Source organism: Ammospiza caudacuta, chromosome 2, assembly GCF_027887145.1.
Source record: "Ammospiza caudacuta isolate bAmmCau1 chromosome 2, bAmmCau1.pri, whole genome shotgun sequence".
Lineage (NCBI taxonomy): Eukaryota > Metazoa > Chordata > Aves > Passeriformes > Passerellidae > Ammospiza > Ammospiza caudacuta.
In genome coordinates, this window is record NC_080594.1 from 85,906,834 (window position 1) to 85,926,933 (window position 20,100).

The 20,100-nt window shown below is 39.3% G+C and overlaps 2 protein-coding genes across 3 annotated transcripts; one reads left to right on the plus strand and one right to left on the minus strand.

Annotated features, from left to right (window-relative positions):
* Positions 1 to 1,608: 1,608 nt before the first annotated feature.
* On the minus strand, positions 1,609 to 5,788 carry LIG4 (DNA ligase 4). Its single transcript, XM_058825644.1, has 2 exons — positions 5,765 to 5,788; positions 1,609 to 5,236 (listed from the first exon to the last, which is right to left on the minus strand). The coding sequence occupies exon 2, from the start codon at positions 5,222 to 5,224 to the stop codon at positions 2,486 to 2,488; it is 2,739 nt and encodes a 912-aa protein (XP_058681627.1). The 5' UTR covers positions 5,225 to 5,236; positions 5,765 to 5,788; the 3' UTR covers positions 1,609 to 2,485.
* Positions 5,789 to 5,872: 84 nt separating this feature from the next.
* ABHD13 (abhydrolase domain containing 13) lies at positions 5,873 to 17,582 on the plus strand. 2 transcript variants are annotated; one of them, XM_058824880.1, is made up of 3 exons: positions 5,873 to 6,049; positions 7,715 to 7,750; positions 11,838 to 17,582. In XM_058824880.1, the coding sequence occupies exon 3, from the start codon at positions 11,873 to 11,875 to the stop codon at positions 12,884 to 12,886; it is 1,014 nt and encodes a 337-aa protein (XP_058680863.1). In that variant the 5' UTR covers positions 5,873 to 6,049; positions 7,715 to 7,750; positions 11,838 to 11,872; the 3' UTR covers positions 12,887 to 17,582. The 2 variants fall into 2 exon arrangements, with proteins under 2 accessions (XP_058680863.1, XP_058680864.1); XM_058824881.1 differs by lacking the exon at positions 7,715 to 7,750 and having other exon boundaries at positions 5,913 to 6,049.
* Positions 17,583 to 20,100: the final 2,518 nt, after the last annotated feature.

Consider the following 20,100-nt stretch of genomic DNA (forward strand, 5'->3'; position numbering starts at 1 on the left):
TATATTTTGTCACTAATCTAGTGACAATTATAGATGTTGAAACATTCTTATTACATCAGTTTTCAAATACAATCACATATGCTGTGAACATTAATGCCTGCAGTTTGAGCTTAAATTCAACTCCCTTATATGTTCTCTCAAGATAATCGTCCCCAAAATTACATAGAAAGAAAATCTACATCTGTTAAAAACATCCAAATACAATGCTAAATATATTTTTCCTAAAAGAAAATAATTTTAAGGTTGATGCCTTTTAATTTCCTTGCTTCCAGAAAGGAACATGGAGAAACATTATACCTACAAGCTCCTTCACTGTTAGGTTTGTATAAGTCAAACATACAGAGTTCTCTCATTCCTATCCCCTTACAGCAAAAAAAATAGTTCCATAAAATTTTACAGGCCCATCTACTGCTTTGTGGTCCAACAGCTGTTACCAGCTGGAGATGCTTTATGCTCAGTTGAACTATGTTAAAAGGCATTTCCCTAGTCACCTTCAAACAAACCTTTTTTAATCTTTTCATGACGTTTTATAACTCCAAGTCCTTCTTTTGAAAGAATTCAAGTTGCAATTATATATAGATTGAAAAGATTAAATGGCCTTTGATTGTATTTTAACAGAAAGAGTGACACAAAATATTGCAAAAACCCAAGCAAGCTACAGAGCTTTTTAAAATCTCTCACCAGATTATTGCGATGCCATAAACAGAATAGTACATCTTACCTGTTATTTACTAGAGCTGACAGATTTTGACTGATTTCACCTGTAAAGTGGATCTTCTGCTTTTCAAGGATATTAATACAGACTCTTAAAACATATAGATGTACTCTTTCAGAAATGAGTAACTGGAAATTGAGCAAAGGGAACCACATAGTTTTTAAGTGTTTCACCATACAGATGTACTACAGGAAAAAGGGGACAAGCTTTCCACAATTTTTTAATTTGCTTCTGGAAAGGAGGTCACATCCAAACTTCAGGCCCAGATGAACACAGGGGAACAAAAGAAAGGTGAGGATTTCTGTAACAAGAGAGAGGCCAGGCTTTCCTTCATTCATTCAAATCCCTGTTGGGTCAAGGGGTGCAACTGGGCTGCTCCACGAGGGAAAGCATGCTGAGGGAACAGCAAGGCAGGCACAAGGCAGCATCCTCGCCAACAAAAACCATGTCCCACCACACCAGCCCCACTCAGAAAAAGAGCAAAGCAGGCCTGGTGATGGGAAATTTGTGGACAGTGACTAATACATTTTACCTATTAAGTGTATTTCAGATAATAAGGGATATCAATACAATTCCAATTAACCAATATTTCAATACTTCCATTAAACATTTTATATAACAATTCCCATTACAGGAACTTTCGCATTGAACAGTTCTCATTACAGGAACTTTGCATGAACCACAGAAAGCATAGAAGAAAGTGGTCAGCAAAAACTGACTCTGTGTGGTCTGCCTAACTTAATTTCTGTTTGATACCAATGCTGACATGACAAGAAACAAGGCCTCAACCTTTCTCCCCTCAAACATAATGCATTAATTATCTAACAGTAAAATAAGAAATCAAGTTTTGTGCTTTTCAAAAGTGACTGCTTACTAACAATAAATACCAGGCAGACTTTAAAAATAGATTTTATTTAGTAATTGGAAAAATATACATTGAACTGGATATTTGGAAATTAATCCTACAATAACTTAAGAAGCATTTTTAAAAGATAATCTGATGGTTAATTGTAAAAGCCTAGTCCTGTCACAATTCACACGTAAACTGTAACAAGCACAGGAGGTTATTACAATTTTTAAGTAATTGATTTACATTTCATACATATATAGGTCATTATTAATTCATTATCAGCTCAATGAAAAGTTTCAGTTCTTTTGTACAAAGGCTATTTACACAAAGAAACATGGAATCTACACAATATCCTAAAATCAAAGTGCTTCTGAGGCTGTGTGGCGCTTAATGCTAAAACCAATGTAAGCAAATTAAAGTAGTCCAGATGAAGTTTATAAATTACTGAATTCTCTGGCATAGGGAATACATACAAAACCAGTCCAGAAAACATGAATGTGATTGCAAATCGATAGCAAACAATAAACAGCAGAATCTCCATAAAATAATAATTATAAATTATTATAAATTATTGTCTCCATTTTGAAGAATGGAGGTAAGCATTATTAAAGCTAAAACAAACTAGCCAGTTTCAAACATATTTTATTTATGTAAAATTTTAGATCTCTCCTGAGACCTGTTTGTGGATTAAAAGGCTTAAATTATTTATCTTGTGGTGGTTTTTTTCCCTCCAACATACCGTTTAGCATCCTCTTGCTTCCGCAACAGTAAAATTAAAAGCCTTCCTCTGATTTCAGCAATTCAGTGTTATTCTTTAGCCAGAGCCAGCTTTAAATATACACAAAAACACACAAAAAATTTAGTACAACCTCACAAAATCTGAGTCCAATTGTGCCTTTGCTCCAATCTTAAAAACTGCTTTAAATTACGTACTGATTTTCATTCTTTGCGACTCCTTCCTCCACTGAGTGTGTCACCCACAGCTCGGATACAATTTTAAATTTTTTCCCAAATGTTCTCCTGAGTGCTTTCATCTCTTCTACCCGTGAACAATCTTCTCCCACAACAACATGGGAGACACCCTCTTCAAGGTGAGAAACTACTTTTGCACCATAAAAACGGAGTTCCAAAGCTCTAATTGAAAGTGTAGTTCCAGGGATTTTGCTTTGGGGCTCATTAACAACAGCATAACAGTCCACATAAATAGTGCTTCCTCTGAATATACCAAGCTGACAACTGCTACACCAATAACGTTCTTCTAGCTCTGCAATCAAGTCCAGAGGCATTGCCTTATTGTCTTTCATTCTTGAGAACACTTCCTTGAGCTGCACAACATCTGTGTTTGCTGTGTAGCTGTCTCCATAACAATCATACTCACGAGCAAAATGTTCTTTTGTGTCAGGAGACATGTGAATCATAAAGGCTGGTTGCCAAGGCACCAGCATTTTGGTTTGAAAACACTGAAGGAGCCACTCTGCCCTCACCACATCGTATTTGTTGGAAGCAATGATGTTTTTCACTCTGACATTCTCAGCTCCTACAATGACACAGTAAGTCTCCGGCCCCGGATTTTGTACCACACTGCCACCACATTGGGCTATTCTGCTTTCCAGCTCAGACTTTGAGTATTTTCCCATTCCTGTTATAACACAAAACTCAACATCTTCAAATATATTTGAAACCTTGCTTACACTAGAAAGATCAGGAGCTTTAAATTGCTCAGCTATTCCAATTACTTTCCTCACCTTTGAAACAGTTTTCCTTTTTTTCTCATGTGGCTCATCATACTCATCTATATGAAGGTGCTTAGATGCCAGCTTTCCTTGTGCTTTGCTTCTGAGGTCTTCTAGCATGTCTGAAGTCATGCACTCATACCATTCTTTGTCTTCCCTTATCTTCTCAATTCGGGGGAATCTCAAAGTACAGTCGGTTTTATACATATCACTGTCAACAATCTCAGCTGCCTTGATCTGAACTATGACAGAGTTGCAAGGTTCAATGTACATTTCAGGTTTTTCAGCTCCACACAAAATGTTACCAGGAGGGTCCTTCCTATGGTAGGGCTTCCAGTGTTTAGCCAGTTTCAAGCCTAGATCATACAACTCTTTCATGGTATAGCCAGAGCCAACACGACAAATGGAGTGGAAAATGGTTGGCTTTTCATTCGGAGGCGGCGTCTCTGCAACAGCACATAGGAAATGAGACATCATTCCACCACGAGACCCCTTCCCCCAGTAACCACCAACAATTAAAAGGTCCAGCTCATCCATCAGTCCATTGACATATTCTGGCTTGATTTTTAACCAGCCTTCCCCACGTTTGTCAGGCTTGTACGTGGACATGGGATCTTTCACCATAATTCCTTCCTCTCTGTTATCTATGGCTTCATTTAAAGCATCAATTACTTCTTTTCTTGTTCTGGCACTTCTCTTAAGGACAACATGTATCCTGCCCTTCACCGGGGTAAATACACTACTTAAGATTTCATATCTTTTGCTGAGTACTTCATGCCCCAACTTCTGATCATTAACCATCAATACATCAAATACACAGAAGCAGGTCTGCAGATCAGAGTCCTCCACCATTCTTTTTATGTCAAATTTGTTTCCTTTTTGCATAAAAGTTTGTGCCTCGGGATTGTAAGCCATCATTTCACCATCAAGAATGCAATTTTGTATATTGCTCTTAAATACATTATGAATAAATGGAGTTAATGACCCTTCAAGGGGTGAAGCACCAAACTGCTGGGTATAGTCAAACCCATTTCGGGAAAAATACTTGTACACATCCCCATCTTTGTGCATCTGCATACGTTCACCATCCAGCTTAGTTTCTATGTAGAATGTCTGGTTACTCATTTGTTTCTCAATTTGTTGGACATCTGCAATAGCAGCAAGCATTGGTTTAAAGGCAGAAAACAACATGATAGAAACATCACTAAGTGAGACAGAGGGATCATGCAGTTGTCTGCAAACTTTTTCCAAATCAGTAGTAACATTGTGCAATTCAGCAGCATCAGGATGAAAAATTGAAAATATAGTTTGTTGACTAACACCAAGCTTTAGATCCTTTATAATCATTCGGATAAGCCATTTTTGTTCTAGTGCTGTGCTCTGGGTAATTAACTGCAGAAGACTTTTCTTTAACTGACCCTTGTTTTTAGCAGCATTATTATTAGCAATTGCATCTAAATGTTCATTGACTTGTTCTATTGTCAGTCTGCCTTGTTTTGGGCTCCTAGGTTTTAGCACAAAGTAGGCGATCATTGCAAAATCTCCAGCATCTCCACGTGAGCCCGTAGGCGTTCTGTAATTTAAAAGCTTTGCAGCATCTTTTCCATCTTTTGGTAAACTAAGCAGTTCAATATAGAGCTTTGCAAGCATAGTTTCTTTAATTCCATATGCCATCCTTTCTCTTTCCAACTGTGGGAGAATAAGCCGCATAGCTGGGTAAAAGGAATCTGTGACATCTTTCTCTTTTTGATGGAGTGCATCATGGAATTTCCTCCAGGAATCCAGAAAATCCTTGAAATACTTGGTTTTCTCTGGACGAGTTTTGGACTTCTGTATTCGCTCCAGAGTAGAGCAGAGATCTGCAAAAGGCACGTGAGAGGCCACCGTTTTTTTAGGAGGAGGCTGTGAAACAGGTGCGGAAGCCATCAGTCTGTTTTTCTGGGAACGAAACAAAATTATGTATTTGTAACAAAACAGCAGGTTGTTCTGTCTAAAAAAAACCCCCATATCTAATTAGGATTTATGTTTTTTCTAATTTTTCTACCTAAGATCTAACCACTATCTTAAAGGTCGCCAGCTGATTCCTCATTTAAGGGTCAAACTCAGCGGCGAGGCTGCGACACTGAAACACCGGCATCACCAAGACTTTGGTCTGCACGGCAGGAGAAGGCACCGCGCACCCCTCCCGCTGCTGCCCAGGCGGGACCTTTCAGTGCCAGGTGATTTCCTCCTCCACCTTCCCCGAGAACGCAGCCGGCCCCCGACACCACCCGCCTCGGCCTCTGTGCCCCGGCCGCTCGGTGCGGGCGGAGGGAGCGGTGTCCGGACAGGCCCCACACGGCCCGGCACAGCGCTGCCATGGCCACAGCGCGGGGGGAACGGGCACCGCCCGCTCCGCACGGGCCCACACAGCCGGGGCATGGAGGAACGGCCACCCCGGGCAGACTCACGGGGAGCCGCGGCTACCTGCGGAGGCGGGCTGACAACCGGCTGCCCAGCGCCCGGAAGAGGAGGGCCAGCCCGGTGACGCCGCGCTCCTCCCCCGGGCCGGGCCGGGGCGGGGAACGGCGGCAGAGCCCGGGGCGGGGTAAGGCGGGGAGACGACGGAGGAGGGCCGAGCTGTGCCCTGGAAGCGGAACCGCGGCTGCGGTGACTTCCTGCCTCGGGAGGAAGGAGCGGTGGTTGAAGTTGCGCGTCGGGGTCTGCGCTGGCCCGAGGCACCGGCGGCGGCCGCCCGGGAGGATGCGGCGGGTGGGTCTGCGGGCCGCGGCACGGGAGCGGGGCGGTCCCGGCCCCTCAGGCTGCGCTGGGCCGGGGGCAGCCGGGGCGGCCGAGGGTTTGGGGTCCGGTTTTGGGTCTCCCCGGGACTAAACGCGGCTCTTCCCTGAGGCGGCGGCAGGCGGGACATTGCCTCGGGCAGTGTGCGGCTCCTCTGCCCGCACGGCGGGACGTGGCTGCCGAGGCGCTGCTCCCGTGACCGTGCCGATCAAAGTTCCTTCAGGTGCCTCCTTGTGAAGCCCCGCAGACCTTCAGCTTCTTGGCAGCAAGGTCTCGCAACAGGGTTTGGTTTGTCTCCACTGCCCGGTGGAACAATTCCTGCAAATGGGTGCTTGTTGAAGGTGTGGCTGATGGTGACAGTAGTGTTCTAAATGGGCCAAGGGATTGTTTTTGAAAAGGCTGAACTGGGTGTTTGTCGTTAGTCAAAAAGGAAGCAATTCATCAAGCTTCGAAATTGCTATATTTTAGCAGCCTAAGTCTCTAGAAAGTTAAAGTTCCAAGTTAAGGCATAGCCAATGTTGGTTTGTTGCCGTTTGGCTTTTTTTTTTTTTTTTTTTTTTACACAGTATCATCGAAATTCGGGACATTGCACCACGATGATACTTTGTACCATTTGTCATTTGGGAGGAGAAGTATCACGCGAGTTACGGGGAAAACTTTATCAGTTATCAATACGTGCAACTTGATGCAGAGCTGTGGATGTCGGCTGTTTGAAATAAGCAAGACGAGTGACTCGTTGATTTTAAAGCCAGAGCCATGAAATGTGTGATGCTTAAGTTATTCCTACTGTACTTTTTCCTTTGTTAGGAGTCGCTACTTTGCTGTTGTTTTCCTCTTTTTTTTCTATCTTTTTTAATGAGTGTTTCTGTAGGATTTTAGTACTAAGAAAGTCTATTTTTCTGGTCGTTAGTAAGCTTGTAGGTTTTCTTCCAGATCAGTTGAAACTAACATTTTATAGTCGAGGACCTAATATTTCTACTTCTAGAGGTCTTCTGAATAAATATAAATAAATGTAACACTTGTGCAAACGTTATCTGTATCTGGAGGAGGCAGAGTCTAGGAAAATGAAGTGGAGACAAACAGATGTTGTTAGCTATTTCTTAAGAAATATATTTGATTTTGTTTGTTTGTGTTGAAATCCAAGGGATTGCAGTGGCTTAACTTTTTTTTTTTAAAGCTCTTTAATGAGGAAGCAGCCATTAAACACCTGATTGTGCTTCTTAGCACTAAGTTTAAAGCTACTTATGCACTAAAAGTTAGTTTTAAGGAGAGACTGTAATGTTTGTTTTTAAGGACTATGTATAGATGCTACGTTATTGTTATAATTATATATGTATATTATTATAATATTACAGTATTGTCATATACTGTGTGTTGTGTATATAGTCCAGGACATTTCGTTGTGATTCTTGAACTTCATTATAAGATGTTTTCAAATTCATCAAATATTTCAAACAAACATTCAGCTTGATAGGAGGAGTATGAGATGCACAGTTTCATTAGTGAACAAGTTGTAATTTTTAGGGGGTTTGGCTCTTACCACTTCTTAATCTTCTTTCAAATCACAAGATAAACAGTAATTACATGTGTAATTCAAAACAATTTTACTCAAAATTCATAAATGGAATTGTCTTTCAGGCAGAGATGAAGCCTGGGAAATCATCACATCTAAAGGTAAATGTTTTATGATATGATTAGTGTATGAAAATAATACTGTTTAATATTAAAAATATAGACAAAGGCAAAACAACAGATCCTGTGGCAGATATAAGAGTAATTTCAGCTGCCATTCAAAATGAATGAAATATTGTTCCCTTTAAATACTTTAAATATAAAGTATTATCCCTTTAAGTGTTTTAAATATATTCTTGAATTTTTGTGGGGTTTTTTCAGTTGATAATGGTGTTAACCATTTAAAAGTAGTATTAGGGCAAAATAGAATATTGTTAAAATGCCTTTATCATTAAGAGGTTTTTTTTTTTCTCTAAACTTTTTAGTTTGAGCAATTTGTATTTTCAGTAGCTATCTAATTTTGGGACTTGTAGTTCATCTGATAGAACAGAGGTCTGCAGTAGTTCCTAGGCTGTGGATTCAGCTGTGGACATGTACAGATACAGGGGTGTGTGTGTCTGCATATTAACATGTGTGTATATCCCAAGTCAAAGCTGAAGCTCACCACTTCCAAATTTCCATTCTGTTTTGAGAGACAATACAGTTCCATGGCAGTGCTGTTCCTATGTGGCCATGGTTTCCTCAGGAAAGCTTTGTATTTCAGTACTGTCTTGGCTTGTCTTTTAAGCTTACAAGCATCACCAAATAAATAGTTGTAGGAATTATCAGGATTCCCAAAGGCTCGCCTTTCCAATGCACCTTATCAGAGGGACAAGAGGAAAAATTTATTTTAAATGATCTTATGCTTATTTACCTAGCCTTTTACTTAGTTTAAATAATCAGTGATTATGAAATACTGTGAATGCTGTAAAATGGGATGTGACTCCTTGTTATAGGAAAATCTTGTTTTCTAAGTTACAGCAATTACATGAAATACAGTGCTGTAATACAATATTTCTTCCAAAACCAATATGTTTTTTTTAGTGAAGTAAGAGTGCCCTCCAATAACTTAGAGGGGTAAATGATTCTTTATATAACTGGGACATCAGACAGTTATGGGGCAAGTCCATGACTCGTTGCTGTAGTCTAGGAGCAGAAGCAGTCTTGTCTACAGGGGGGATCAGGTTTGTCCAGGTTGGGTGGGTTGGTGGGTCTGCTCTGTTTCTCAAATTGACCACATCAGACATCAATAAACTTTTACATTAGTCTAATACACTGTTCTCCCACTCTCATGCCTTTTCCAGATTATTCTGGCCCCCTATTAGTCATAAAATTACAGATGCAAGAGAAATGCAACACATGCTCTTGGTAATTCATGACAGAGCATTTACATCACAAGATGTTATATTGTAAACTGCTTGGAAGGTTTATAACTTCCCATCCAGCACACCAGGAGTGGGAAATAAAGACCAAGGAGAGAATTTTGTGTGTGTTGTCTTGCAGTATGTTGAACAGTCTCAAATCTCAGCACTTCAAAACGTCTTGACCTTACTGCTCACTGAATTATTATATTAGCTATATTAGCTTGCCCATTTTATTTCTGTCCTTGAAGTGGAAATTTTGTTCTATTTGTTTCATCTTCTGCTTTCCAAGATAGTGTTTGGAAGTTCTGTTGCTTTGAGCTCTGTAGAAAGTGTGGGTTGTAGCTTTATTGAAAATGAGGTTATATTGATTTGGCTTAGAGTCTCTTCTAGGCTTGTTTAAGAAACCATCCTTTTTTGCTCTAGTGATCTTTTAATTGGTATTGAAAGGTGGGAAGGAACCTAGGAAAAATTTTTGTCTTAGTTTCCTAACTGACAAATCTTGCAACAAGGTGTGAAGGCCTGGAAATGAATGGAACCAGTGAAGTTTCACACAGCTGGGAAAAAAACTTCAGTAGTAATGTCAATTGTTCAATAAGGCAGAGTGGTCAGCTTTATTTAAATATGTAGTGACCATGAAACATTCGTGGCTATGTAGTTTGTTCTTCTTCTTAAGTACTTAGTGAATGTTAAGCTTTAGTTGTAAGATGTACTAGCTTTGCAATTCCAGTAGCTAAATATTTGTGTATACCTACATATATATATGTATATATATATCAGAAGTAATCACACAGCAGCACTATCATATTTTGGTAATATTATCCTGCTGAAATAAAATTAGAAGTGGTGCCCTTCTCATGAAACTAACATAGCTTATAAAATCTATGTTAGTTGATTGGGAGCATCAGTCTCCAAATAATCATCCTTAGTGTACGTGGGATACCCATTGCAAAACTTCATCACTTTTATTAATTCTATGTCTCTTAGTAGTTTCGTTTAACAGTGTGAATATCTTGTTGAGAGAACATTTTTGGAGTTTCTTTCATTTTGTAAGAAAGTCAGCAAAATGTTGAATAGTGTAGGTAAGGAAATGGTTTTACTATCTCATTATCAATATTCTTATAGTCTTGAAATGTAATGCAGGAAATGTTTGTTAACTTCTTTAGGAAGTTATCTTAGAAATTGAATAGCTACTTTATATGTCTTCCAATAGTTGTGAGGTTTTTTCGAGGAAAATGGATCACAAGAATTTAATTTTCCTATAGACAGTATTTGTGCATACTTGCATATGGATAGTAAACATGAACTTCTAAATAATACAAGAGAACAAAGTTGAGGTAACTGCTCTTTTAGACTACTTTATATTTCACCAGTTTTATGTACTGGGAGTAGATATGCTGTATAAAAGCTTAATATCACATTGGGTTTGCTTAATATGTGAATTTTAAGATGTGACATATTTATTTTTATTTCTGATTTATTTCTAATTTTTGCATTAAATAGAGATGGCAGGTTTTCCTGGTCAGATTGGGTGCTTATATCTGTGGAATGCCAAGGCTGTAGCTGCAGAGCTCACCTTTTACCACTCAAGCCTAACAAGATGGCTGGTATAAAATGCTTGGATGCATCTCTGCATGTCAGACTCCTTTGGAGTTTGAATTCAGATTATTGCTGTGCTATATCATTTTAGGAGATTATAACTTAGTGTCAAAAGTGTACCTATTATATGCTTTATAGCTTAGAGCATATAATCCTCTTAGTGTTCACACTGAGAGCAGTAATCTTAGTGTCCTCAAACAAGTGAGTTTGTGTTGTCCCTTCCAGGTAGTGTGATTATTCACTTCAGTGGTGACTAAATGGTCACTGTAGTTTTTGTGTAGGTTTGGCATATGTTTCCATATGAACCAGGAATGAATACTGCAAGAGCTTGTATGGATGATGGGAGACATAACTTTTGCTTGGAAAGGTTTATTCCATTGTTGTTAACATAACTCTCCTCATTTTATGCTCTGTGTGTGTTTTTGTCATGAGTCTGTTTTCATGTTTGGTATTTTCAGCAGTGCTTTTCATTGACCAGAGAATAATGTAGTTAATGGACTGTTTTCAGTGGTCTTGCATGATGATAAAATTTTCCATTCGGGTAAAGACTTAATGCAGATTACTGATCTGATAGTGGAAAATTATTGTTATAAATCAGAAACAATCAAAATATAGCAAAAAAAAAAAAGCTGTCATAAATGTAACTACAACGTGGTATCTTAGTACAGAGGAGTCTCTCTCTTCTGAGCCCTTCAGGAGTTGCTCTGTAGCCAGAGTTGACTGAGATGCTGAAAGGCAGCCACTAACCCACAGCAGTGCTGGCATGTGTGGTGAGCCTCCACTGGCTGCAGAGTGACGTGCACAGGCTTACTGCATGCTACTTAGCAACTTAGAAATAAAAGCTATTTTTGTTTGTGTTCTCTGAATTCTAGAGTTACTTACATGAGCAGCTGTGACAAACTGGTGATACAGTCTGTGTGGTTGTTCTCTTGCGTAGTAGGAAAGTCTGAGGGAAAGCAGAAGTTACTGTGGTCTTACTCAACCAGTCTTGTAATACTGTTAATGGACTGCCTGCAGGAATACTGTAAATGGGATTTTGAAGAGTTCTAAAGCCTTTCCTTATGATTGCATTTCTGCCTCTTTTACAGAGTCAGATGATTTCCAAAAGTTCAAAGGGAGTTTGCCACCAAATTTTATGTTAATGTTCCAATACATTGGCTTGCCATTAATCTTCTGCAAGTACAAATGCTTAAATTGCTATCTTTTTCTTTTTCCTATATTTATATGTATACATTTGGGTTCTTTTGCAGGATTTACTTGGAGTAAAAGATCACTGACTTCTACAATGGAAAAATCATGGATGCTTTGGACCTTTGTCAAAAGATGGCTACTAGCTTTGGCTTCCTGGTCTTGGAGTCTCTGCCGTATTTGTCTTTTGCCCTTGATAGTGACTTTTCACTTGTACGGAGGCATTATACTCCTTATATTAATATTTGTATCAATAGCAGGTATATTATATAAATTCCAGGATGTCCTGCTTTACTTTCCTGAACAGCCCTCTTCATCTCGCCTTTATGTTCCTATGCCTACTGGTATACCACACGAAAACATCTTCATCAAGACCAAAGATGGAGTTCTTCTCAATCTTATTCTGCTGAGATACACAGGGGACAATGCAGCGTATTCTCCAACCATCATTTACTTTCACGGGAACGCAGGCAACATTGGCCACAGGTTGCCAAATGCTTTGTTGATGCTGGTAAACCTGAAAGTAAACTTAATTCTGGTCGATTATAGAGGGTATGGCAAAAGCGAAGGAGAAGCAAGCGAAGAAGGCTTGTACTTAGATTCTGAGGCTGTCTTAGACTATGTGATGACTCGGCCTGATCTTGATAAAACAAAAATTTTTCTTTTTGGCCGTTCCTTGGGGGGAGCAGTAGCTATTCACTTAGCTTCTGAAAATTCCCATAGGATTTCTGCCATCGTGGTGGAGAACACCTTTCTTAGCATCCCATATATGGCCAGCACTTTGTTCTCTTTCTTTCCGATGAGGTATCTTCCGCTGTGGTGCTACAAAAATAAATTTCTGTCCTACAGAAAAATCTCTCAGTGCAGAATGCCTTCACTCTTCATCTCTGGGTTGTCTGACCAGTTAATTCCACCAGTTATGATGAAGCAACTTTACGAATTATCCCCAGCTCGGACTAAGAGATTGGCGATATTTCCTGATGGAACTCACAATGACACTTGGCAGTGCCAGGGTTATTTCACTGCACTTGAACAGTTCATCAAAGAAGTAATAAAGAGTCACTCCCCTGAAGAAATGGCGAAAACATCATCTAACGTAACAATAATATAATTGATATTCTTCTTTGGGGTGGAGTGGGGCAAGTACCTGCACTGTACCTTGATTTGTGATAAGTGGTAAAAGAATGTTTGTTTTTAAATGTATGTCATGTCTGTACTTGCCTAAAGAGTGAAATTAAACTTGGAAAGGTCTGATATTTTATTAAGGTGTTCCAGAGAACTTTTACATTTGCAGCATTGTAAATGAACCATTTTATGTCTTTCTCATACTTTTTTGGTATCTCTGTCCATATATACCACTTGTTTGATATGTACAACAGATGCTATTAAAGAAAATTGCTACAAAAGTAGTACAGAATGTATTTAGAACAATGGGAGGCTCTTCAGTATTCACTGCTGTATGTGTGAGCTTTTTGGACAGCCATGGTTAGCACAATGATTACTTGCTTCTCTTAGAGTTCATTTAAAGTGTGCCATGCATGAGATTAGTGTTTTATTTCTTGAAATTTTATATTATGCAAAGTGGGAAGACTTTATTGCGCTAAATAATATAAAATAACATAAATGGTAAAGTATACTTGCAGGTATACTATCCTGGGTTATTACTGGTTTCTCTGGTTATGCAAACTTATATATGTCGAACTGCAGTTGAAGATGAAAAGATACTTTCCTTATTTTCATTTGCTGTTTGTATTATAATAGTGCACAGAAGGTTGTATGTGCCTGACATTGTGACTTCAGGATTTTACCCAGGCAATTTCTGTATAGGAAATAGAAGTAACTTTTTCTGAAAGAGATCAGTGCAATTTAAGCTCCTTTCTGCCTCAAGCTCTCCTCACTAATGCACAGGCAAACTATTTGGTAGTACTAGTCTGCTTGTCCATTTGAGGTGATAATTCTTAAGGCAAAATGGGTGGTCATACAAGGTAAAAGTAGGTTTTTGTGTTCAGACTTTTACACTGGTGTAGTTAAATGTTTGTGCCCTTTATTTATACCTCCTAAAGAAAGAAATTCAAATAATTACCAATGATCACATGATTAGAGATAAATGTGTACAGTTGCTACAGTAAGGATAATGCAAGTGAGCAGATAGTCCTAGATGGTCCTGTCATTGAGGGAAGGAGGGCTCTGCAGACACTGATGGACTGGAGCAACAAGCCAAGGCCAAGGGCATGAGCTTCAGCAAGATGAAAAGTTGGGTCCTGCACTTGAGTCACAACCCCAGGCGGCACTACAGGCTGGGGAAACAGTGGCTTGAGAGCTGCTCAGCAGAAAAGAGACTTGGAGATGCTGGTCAACAGCTGCCTGGATGTAAGCCTGCAGTGTGTGGAAGTGGGTAAAAAGGCCAATGGCATCTTGGCCTGTATCAAAAATAGCATGGCCAGAAGGATCAGGGCAGTGATCCCCGTACTTGCCACTGGTGAGGCCACACCTCAAGTCCTGTGCTCAGTTCTGGGCCCTTCACTACAAGAAAGACATTAGGGGGCTGGAGCAAGCCCAGAGATGGGTAACAGAGCTGGGAAGGGTCTGGAGCACAAGTTCTGTGAGGAGCAGCTGAGGGGTATAGTGGTGTGTGTTGAATGAAAAGGTGGCTCAGGGGAGACCTCATTGCTCTACAACACTTGAAAGGAGGCTGTAGGAAAGCGAGGGTCAGCCTCTTCTGCCATGTTTCAAGTACAAGGATGAGAGGAGATGGCCTTGCATCAAAGAAGGTTCAAATTAGATATTATAAAACAAATTTCACTGAAAGAGTGGTTAGCCATTGGACTAAGTTGCCTCGGCAGGTAGTGGAATCACCAGCTGCTCTGGAATAATTCAAGTCATCTGGATGTGGCATTTGGGGGTATGGTTTAGGAGTGATTATGGTTTTGTTAGGTTGATGATTGTACTAGATGACCTTGAAGGTCTCTTCCAACCTTAATAATTCTGTGATCAAAGACATGCTGTTAACTTAGTCTCTAATGGAATGTGGGAACTGTTTAGATTTCTTCTGCAGGTTTAATTACTCATCTGCTGCAGATGAGTTTGCCTCTTCAAAATATTTTTTTAATAGAAAGAACAAATTGGAAAATCTTCCACACGATCTTTAAAGCTGCCCTTTGGATTCAAAATTTTAAGTAAACTTTTCTGCCATGTTGTCCTGATTCAGAAAAGCATCTCAGCACACACTTAAAACCTGTTTCCTGAGGGATAGTCACATTTTAAGCTTGTGCTTAAGTTCTTTGGTTGAATAAAACTGCTTTCCTGAACTGGTGCCTTAATGGTTATGCCTCCTAATGGAATTATAGTTCTTATGTACATGTGGGTAATAGCTGTCAGCAGTTTGTAGACAGGATGATACGTCTTTTCATAAACGTGATTTCTTTTTTTTAAAAAAAAACATTCACATACCAGAAGTTGCTGCTTTCTCTGGTAAGTATCTTTTGTGATACTATTATTAAGGTTTTCATAGAGTTCATCAAAAACTATACATCTTTGTGGATCTATAGACATAAAAACATAGAGCATACTTTTCAATCTGATCTGAGTGAAACCAAAACTATCTTTTCAGCCTTACAGTGGTGCCATTTTTTTTCCTTTTGGAGAGAGGGGTGCTTGGGCACGGTATATTGGAGAAGTTTGACTGGAGGCTGGGAGATGAGGCTGTATTTGTATGGTAGAAAGGAGTTGATAGATGTCACATTGCCCTTCCCTGATGTATTCTACAGTGAGATGTAAGCTGCTTGCATAGATTGTTTCACCTACTTCACATTGCTTTAGAATAGAGGTGGAGGGAGAGAAGGAAAATTAGCAGTCAAATACTGCTTTTCTGAAATTCAGTTGATGAAGCCAAAAGAGTAGATTAATTGTTGGAGACAGAATGAAGAGAAAGTAATTGTGTCAGAAGTTGTCATATCTTGACATTAAATACCATTGGGGCTGGGGGGAGGTGGTGCTCACAAAGCATCAATTTCTAAAGTAACATGGCATTTAACCCACTTGGCACCAATCAAAACAAAACTCTCAACCCCAGAATACCCCTAGTATTGTGTGGTACTTGTATGCAAATGAAGTATTCCTGTTTGAGCACACAGTTGCTAAGACAAAGTCAAATATGTAGTGTTAGATTATGGCAATCTGAAACTCTTCAAAGTGGGCTGTATCTAAACATTACTTTTTATTATCAAGCCATATATGTTTTCACTATATTGTCAGCAGGACATAAGTATGAAACTTTAATTTTGCAGGTATTGTGTGTGAGTTGACACAATTGTCATATATGCATCCTTTACACTTGTGTGGTTTCTTCCACCTTCCCTATATGCACAGTTTTGTTTCTCACTTAATGAGTTAGCCACATACACTTGTGAATGAATGTTATTATGCTATTTTTCATTGCATTGATTATGAAGTCCACTGAAGGAAAATAGGAGGGAAGTGATGTTTTTATGCAAGTATTCCACTGCTCTGCATACAATTCTTTAAGGGAGGCAGGGAGAAAAGAAAGGGGAGGAAACTTATTTCATGGACTGTGTGATGGAAACCACAGTTTTCTGCTGCTAAAAACTGAACTACAAGCAACATAGTAATAATAACTTTAAATTGCCAAATGGTGTGTTATGATACTGTTAAAATTTATTTTATTTAATGCCATTATATGTTTTCCCATAACAGTTATCCATTTGTGTATAGATGTTTCCCAAATATTTGTCCTGTAGATATAAATTTCTAGTTTGGGAAGAAGTTGAGTTCTTTTCACAGGTTTCTAAGAAAGCCTTAGTTTAAATATGTTCATTAAAGGAATTTTCTGTTTTATAGGAAGAAATTTAAGTTAAAAAAAAAAAATTAATGTGAAAACAAAGTTCCCAGGGAGGGGTCAGGAGTTCAACAGCTGTAGCAGTAGAGTTCCTTGTAAGAAAGCATAAAACCTTGTGGGTGCACACATTTTAATTCGTGGAAATACTTGAGGCTTCCTACTAACCCAAGTTTACATTCCCAGAATTTGTTTCTGAACTGTGAAATGCAGAGTGATAAGCTGTGCTTTCTTCTGGAGAAACATTAACTGGTTTAGCTGCCCTCATGTCCATTTCTCAGGTAAAATTAGAAATAGAGCACAAATGCATTTGGTAGGCTGTGGACAATCTGTCAGCTGAAGGGCAGAAGGATTAACTATTTATACAAAATATGCATATCAGCATCTCTAAGCTAATAATTGGGTCATGTTGGATGTTCACAGTGAAGAATGCAAGGCAGAATTGAGAGTCCAAGGTATGGTCTTTTCTCTTAGCAAAAAGATGCAGATGTACCTCCATTTGTATTTCATCAATTCTTGAAAAATACATTTTTATTTTTGTTAATGACAGGCAATTTTGCTAGGGGCACTTCTGCCAAATATAAAACCAGTGCCTCTTGCATGTAGTGGGATCAGCCTAATGTACCCCATGAGGTATAATTTGCAATGCCATCCTGCTTGTATAATTTAGAGTAGAACACCACAAAAGTGTAAATAGAGATAGCATATTGAAGTTATAAATAACACTTATGTTTTGAATTCAGAAACAGTCACTGATTATGAGATGCAAGCTTTTTATTTGATTTTTCTTTAATATATAGTTAAGCCAAAACTATCTTATGAAGTATTCTTAAGTTTTGTAGACAAAGCATAAATGTTATTGTATATGTGCTAATTGTGGCAAAGTTTTACATTATCATTCTAGTTGGTTTTTACAATAAAGTTAATTTTACAAAAAACACTTTTCTATTTTTATGTACTGACATATGCAATAAATTGATACATTAAAAGTGCTGGTAATGTCTTATTCTAGTTTGTGGCCTGTGTTCAGCGTGTTTGCATGGTAACAGACCAACCCCACGGTATCATTTTCAGTCACTTAGTAAAGCCAGAGCACATGGACTAGGCATCTGCATTGTTAGATGTGGCCTTTGTGGAAAGCTATTACATCAGGGGAAAAAGCATATTAACAAATATGTTTCTAAGCTTTGCCATCCTCACTTTAGGGAAGTTTTAGTAAGTTAAACTGGTATGTGATGGCTCTCCATCACTTTCTAACACATTTTGCATTTCAAAATTTCTCTGTCTGGGGATCTGAGAGATGGTCGAGGTATTACGTCCATTAGAAAGCATTTTGAAGTGTTTCTGACTTGTTTTGCCACGTATGCTGGCAATATTTTAAATATCAATTTTAAATCCTATAATGCTACTCAGATTTATAGTTAATTCATACAGTTTGAGTGGGATACTCAGTCTGAAGCAATTTCTACTTTCTTACAGAGAAATGAATTACTAAGCTTATATCACCTCTACTCCCATTCGGCATGGTTAATATCAATTAACCATGAAAACAAGCCCAGAAAATAAGGGCCTACTGCTGTCTTTCATGAAGCTGCAAAATTTATGTCCTCTCCCGAATTACTGCAAGGCTCATAGTTAAATTTTAACACAGTACCTAGGAAACAGGGCTGTGGGTGGAGGGTGTAGGTGTGGTACATTTGGACACTCCGTTCATGATACCTATTAATGTGGAATGAAAAAAAAATTCTAATTATTGTAAAGGAAGAAATGAAAGTACAGGAACAACTCCAGATTTTGGTACTTTATGTGAATATTGCCCTGAATGAGAAGCAGGTTTCTGTCTTGTGAACTATGTCACTAAAACTTTTTTGCTCGGTAGTGTTCTGGAGAACACAAGGTCTTGCATTTCCTTTCTCTTACTTGAAAATTGATAAGCAGCTAGGCTACCAAGTGCCTAGCTGGCTTGGAATATCTCATGATGTTATATTCATTTGCTTAGTAGATGGGTATAGGCCTTCATATCAAGCAAAACACCATATTTTAATTTTTCTCTGAATTTGCAAGTACTGTTTAAATCATAGCAAATGTTCTATGAGGGCACATGAACATCTAAACTAAAACTGGAGCAGCCCTGCCGAGAAGGACTTGGGGGTGCTGGTGGGTGAGAGGCTGGACATGACCCAGCAATGAGCACTCATAGCCCAGAAAGCCAAACGTGTCCTGGGCTGCATCCAAAGCAGCGTGGGCAGCAGGGCCAGGGAAGGGATTGCTCTGCTTTGCTCTGGTGAGAGCCCACCTGCAGTGCTGCATCCAGCTTTTGATCCCTCAGCACAGGAAGGACATGGAGCTGTTAGAGGGAGTTTAGAGGAGGGCCACCAACCTCATTAGAGGGATAGAGCACCTCTTCTATGAGAAAAAGCTAAGAGAATTGGGCCTGTCCAGCCTGGAAAAGAAAAGGTTTTGGGGTGACCTAATTGGAGTTTTACAGTACCTTAGGGAGGCTACAAGATAGATGGAGAGGCTTTTACAAGGTCATGAAGTGACAGGACAAGAGGAAAAGGCTTACAATTGAAAGAGAGTAGGTATAGATTAGATATTTGGAGGGAATTCTTTGCTGTGAAGGTGGTGAGGCACTGTAACAGGTTGCCCAGAGAAGTTGTGGATGCTCCATCCCTGGAAGTATTCCAGGCCAGGCTGGATGAAGGTCTCAGCAACTTGATCTAGTGGAGGATGTCCCTGGCCATGACAGAGTTTTTGGAACAAGATAATCTTCAAGGTCCCTTCCAACCCGACTCTATGAAATGAAATCCAGGCCAAAGGCTTGCTGTCTGTTAAAAAGATCAAGTACAGACAGATAAGGTTTTGAGAAAATGCTGAACCATTGACTTAGCAAAAATTATTTGCTCCAAAGATATTGAACATGCTTGGGCTTTAAATGTCTTGTTTGACCCTACAAAGGGTCTTTTAGATTTTGTACCGAGTTCTGCCTCTGTAAGTAGATAGGAAGATACACTGATTATTTTCTGGATTTGTTTTGAAAACATTGATGTGATTAATTTGTTGTGCTTCAGCTTGGATGGGGGCAGAATAACTCTTGTATGTCTGCGAAAAACAGCAATTTTTCTTTCTCTGAAAGGCAATGCAGCTTAAGAGCAGACTTGGTTTCACTGTATTAAAGAACGTGGTTTCAGTCCCAGCTGGAGATGCAATGAGCTGAATAATGCAAAGCTGCAAGGTGGCTGACAGAAATGTATGTTCACATACCAAGTTCAGAGAGCTGTTGCTGCTATTTGACAAGTAACTAAGGAACTGATTGTGCTGCTTGAAGGCAGAAAGAAAGGAAGTTCTACAGCTGGTTTGAATTACACTTAATGTCTAGTGTAGGCTAACTATTTACAAAAATTCAAAGGGAAAGGTCAGGCAGAGAACCCTTTCCTGTCTGTCCTCTAGGACTCAGGGACAGTGTAGCAAAT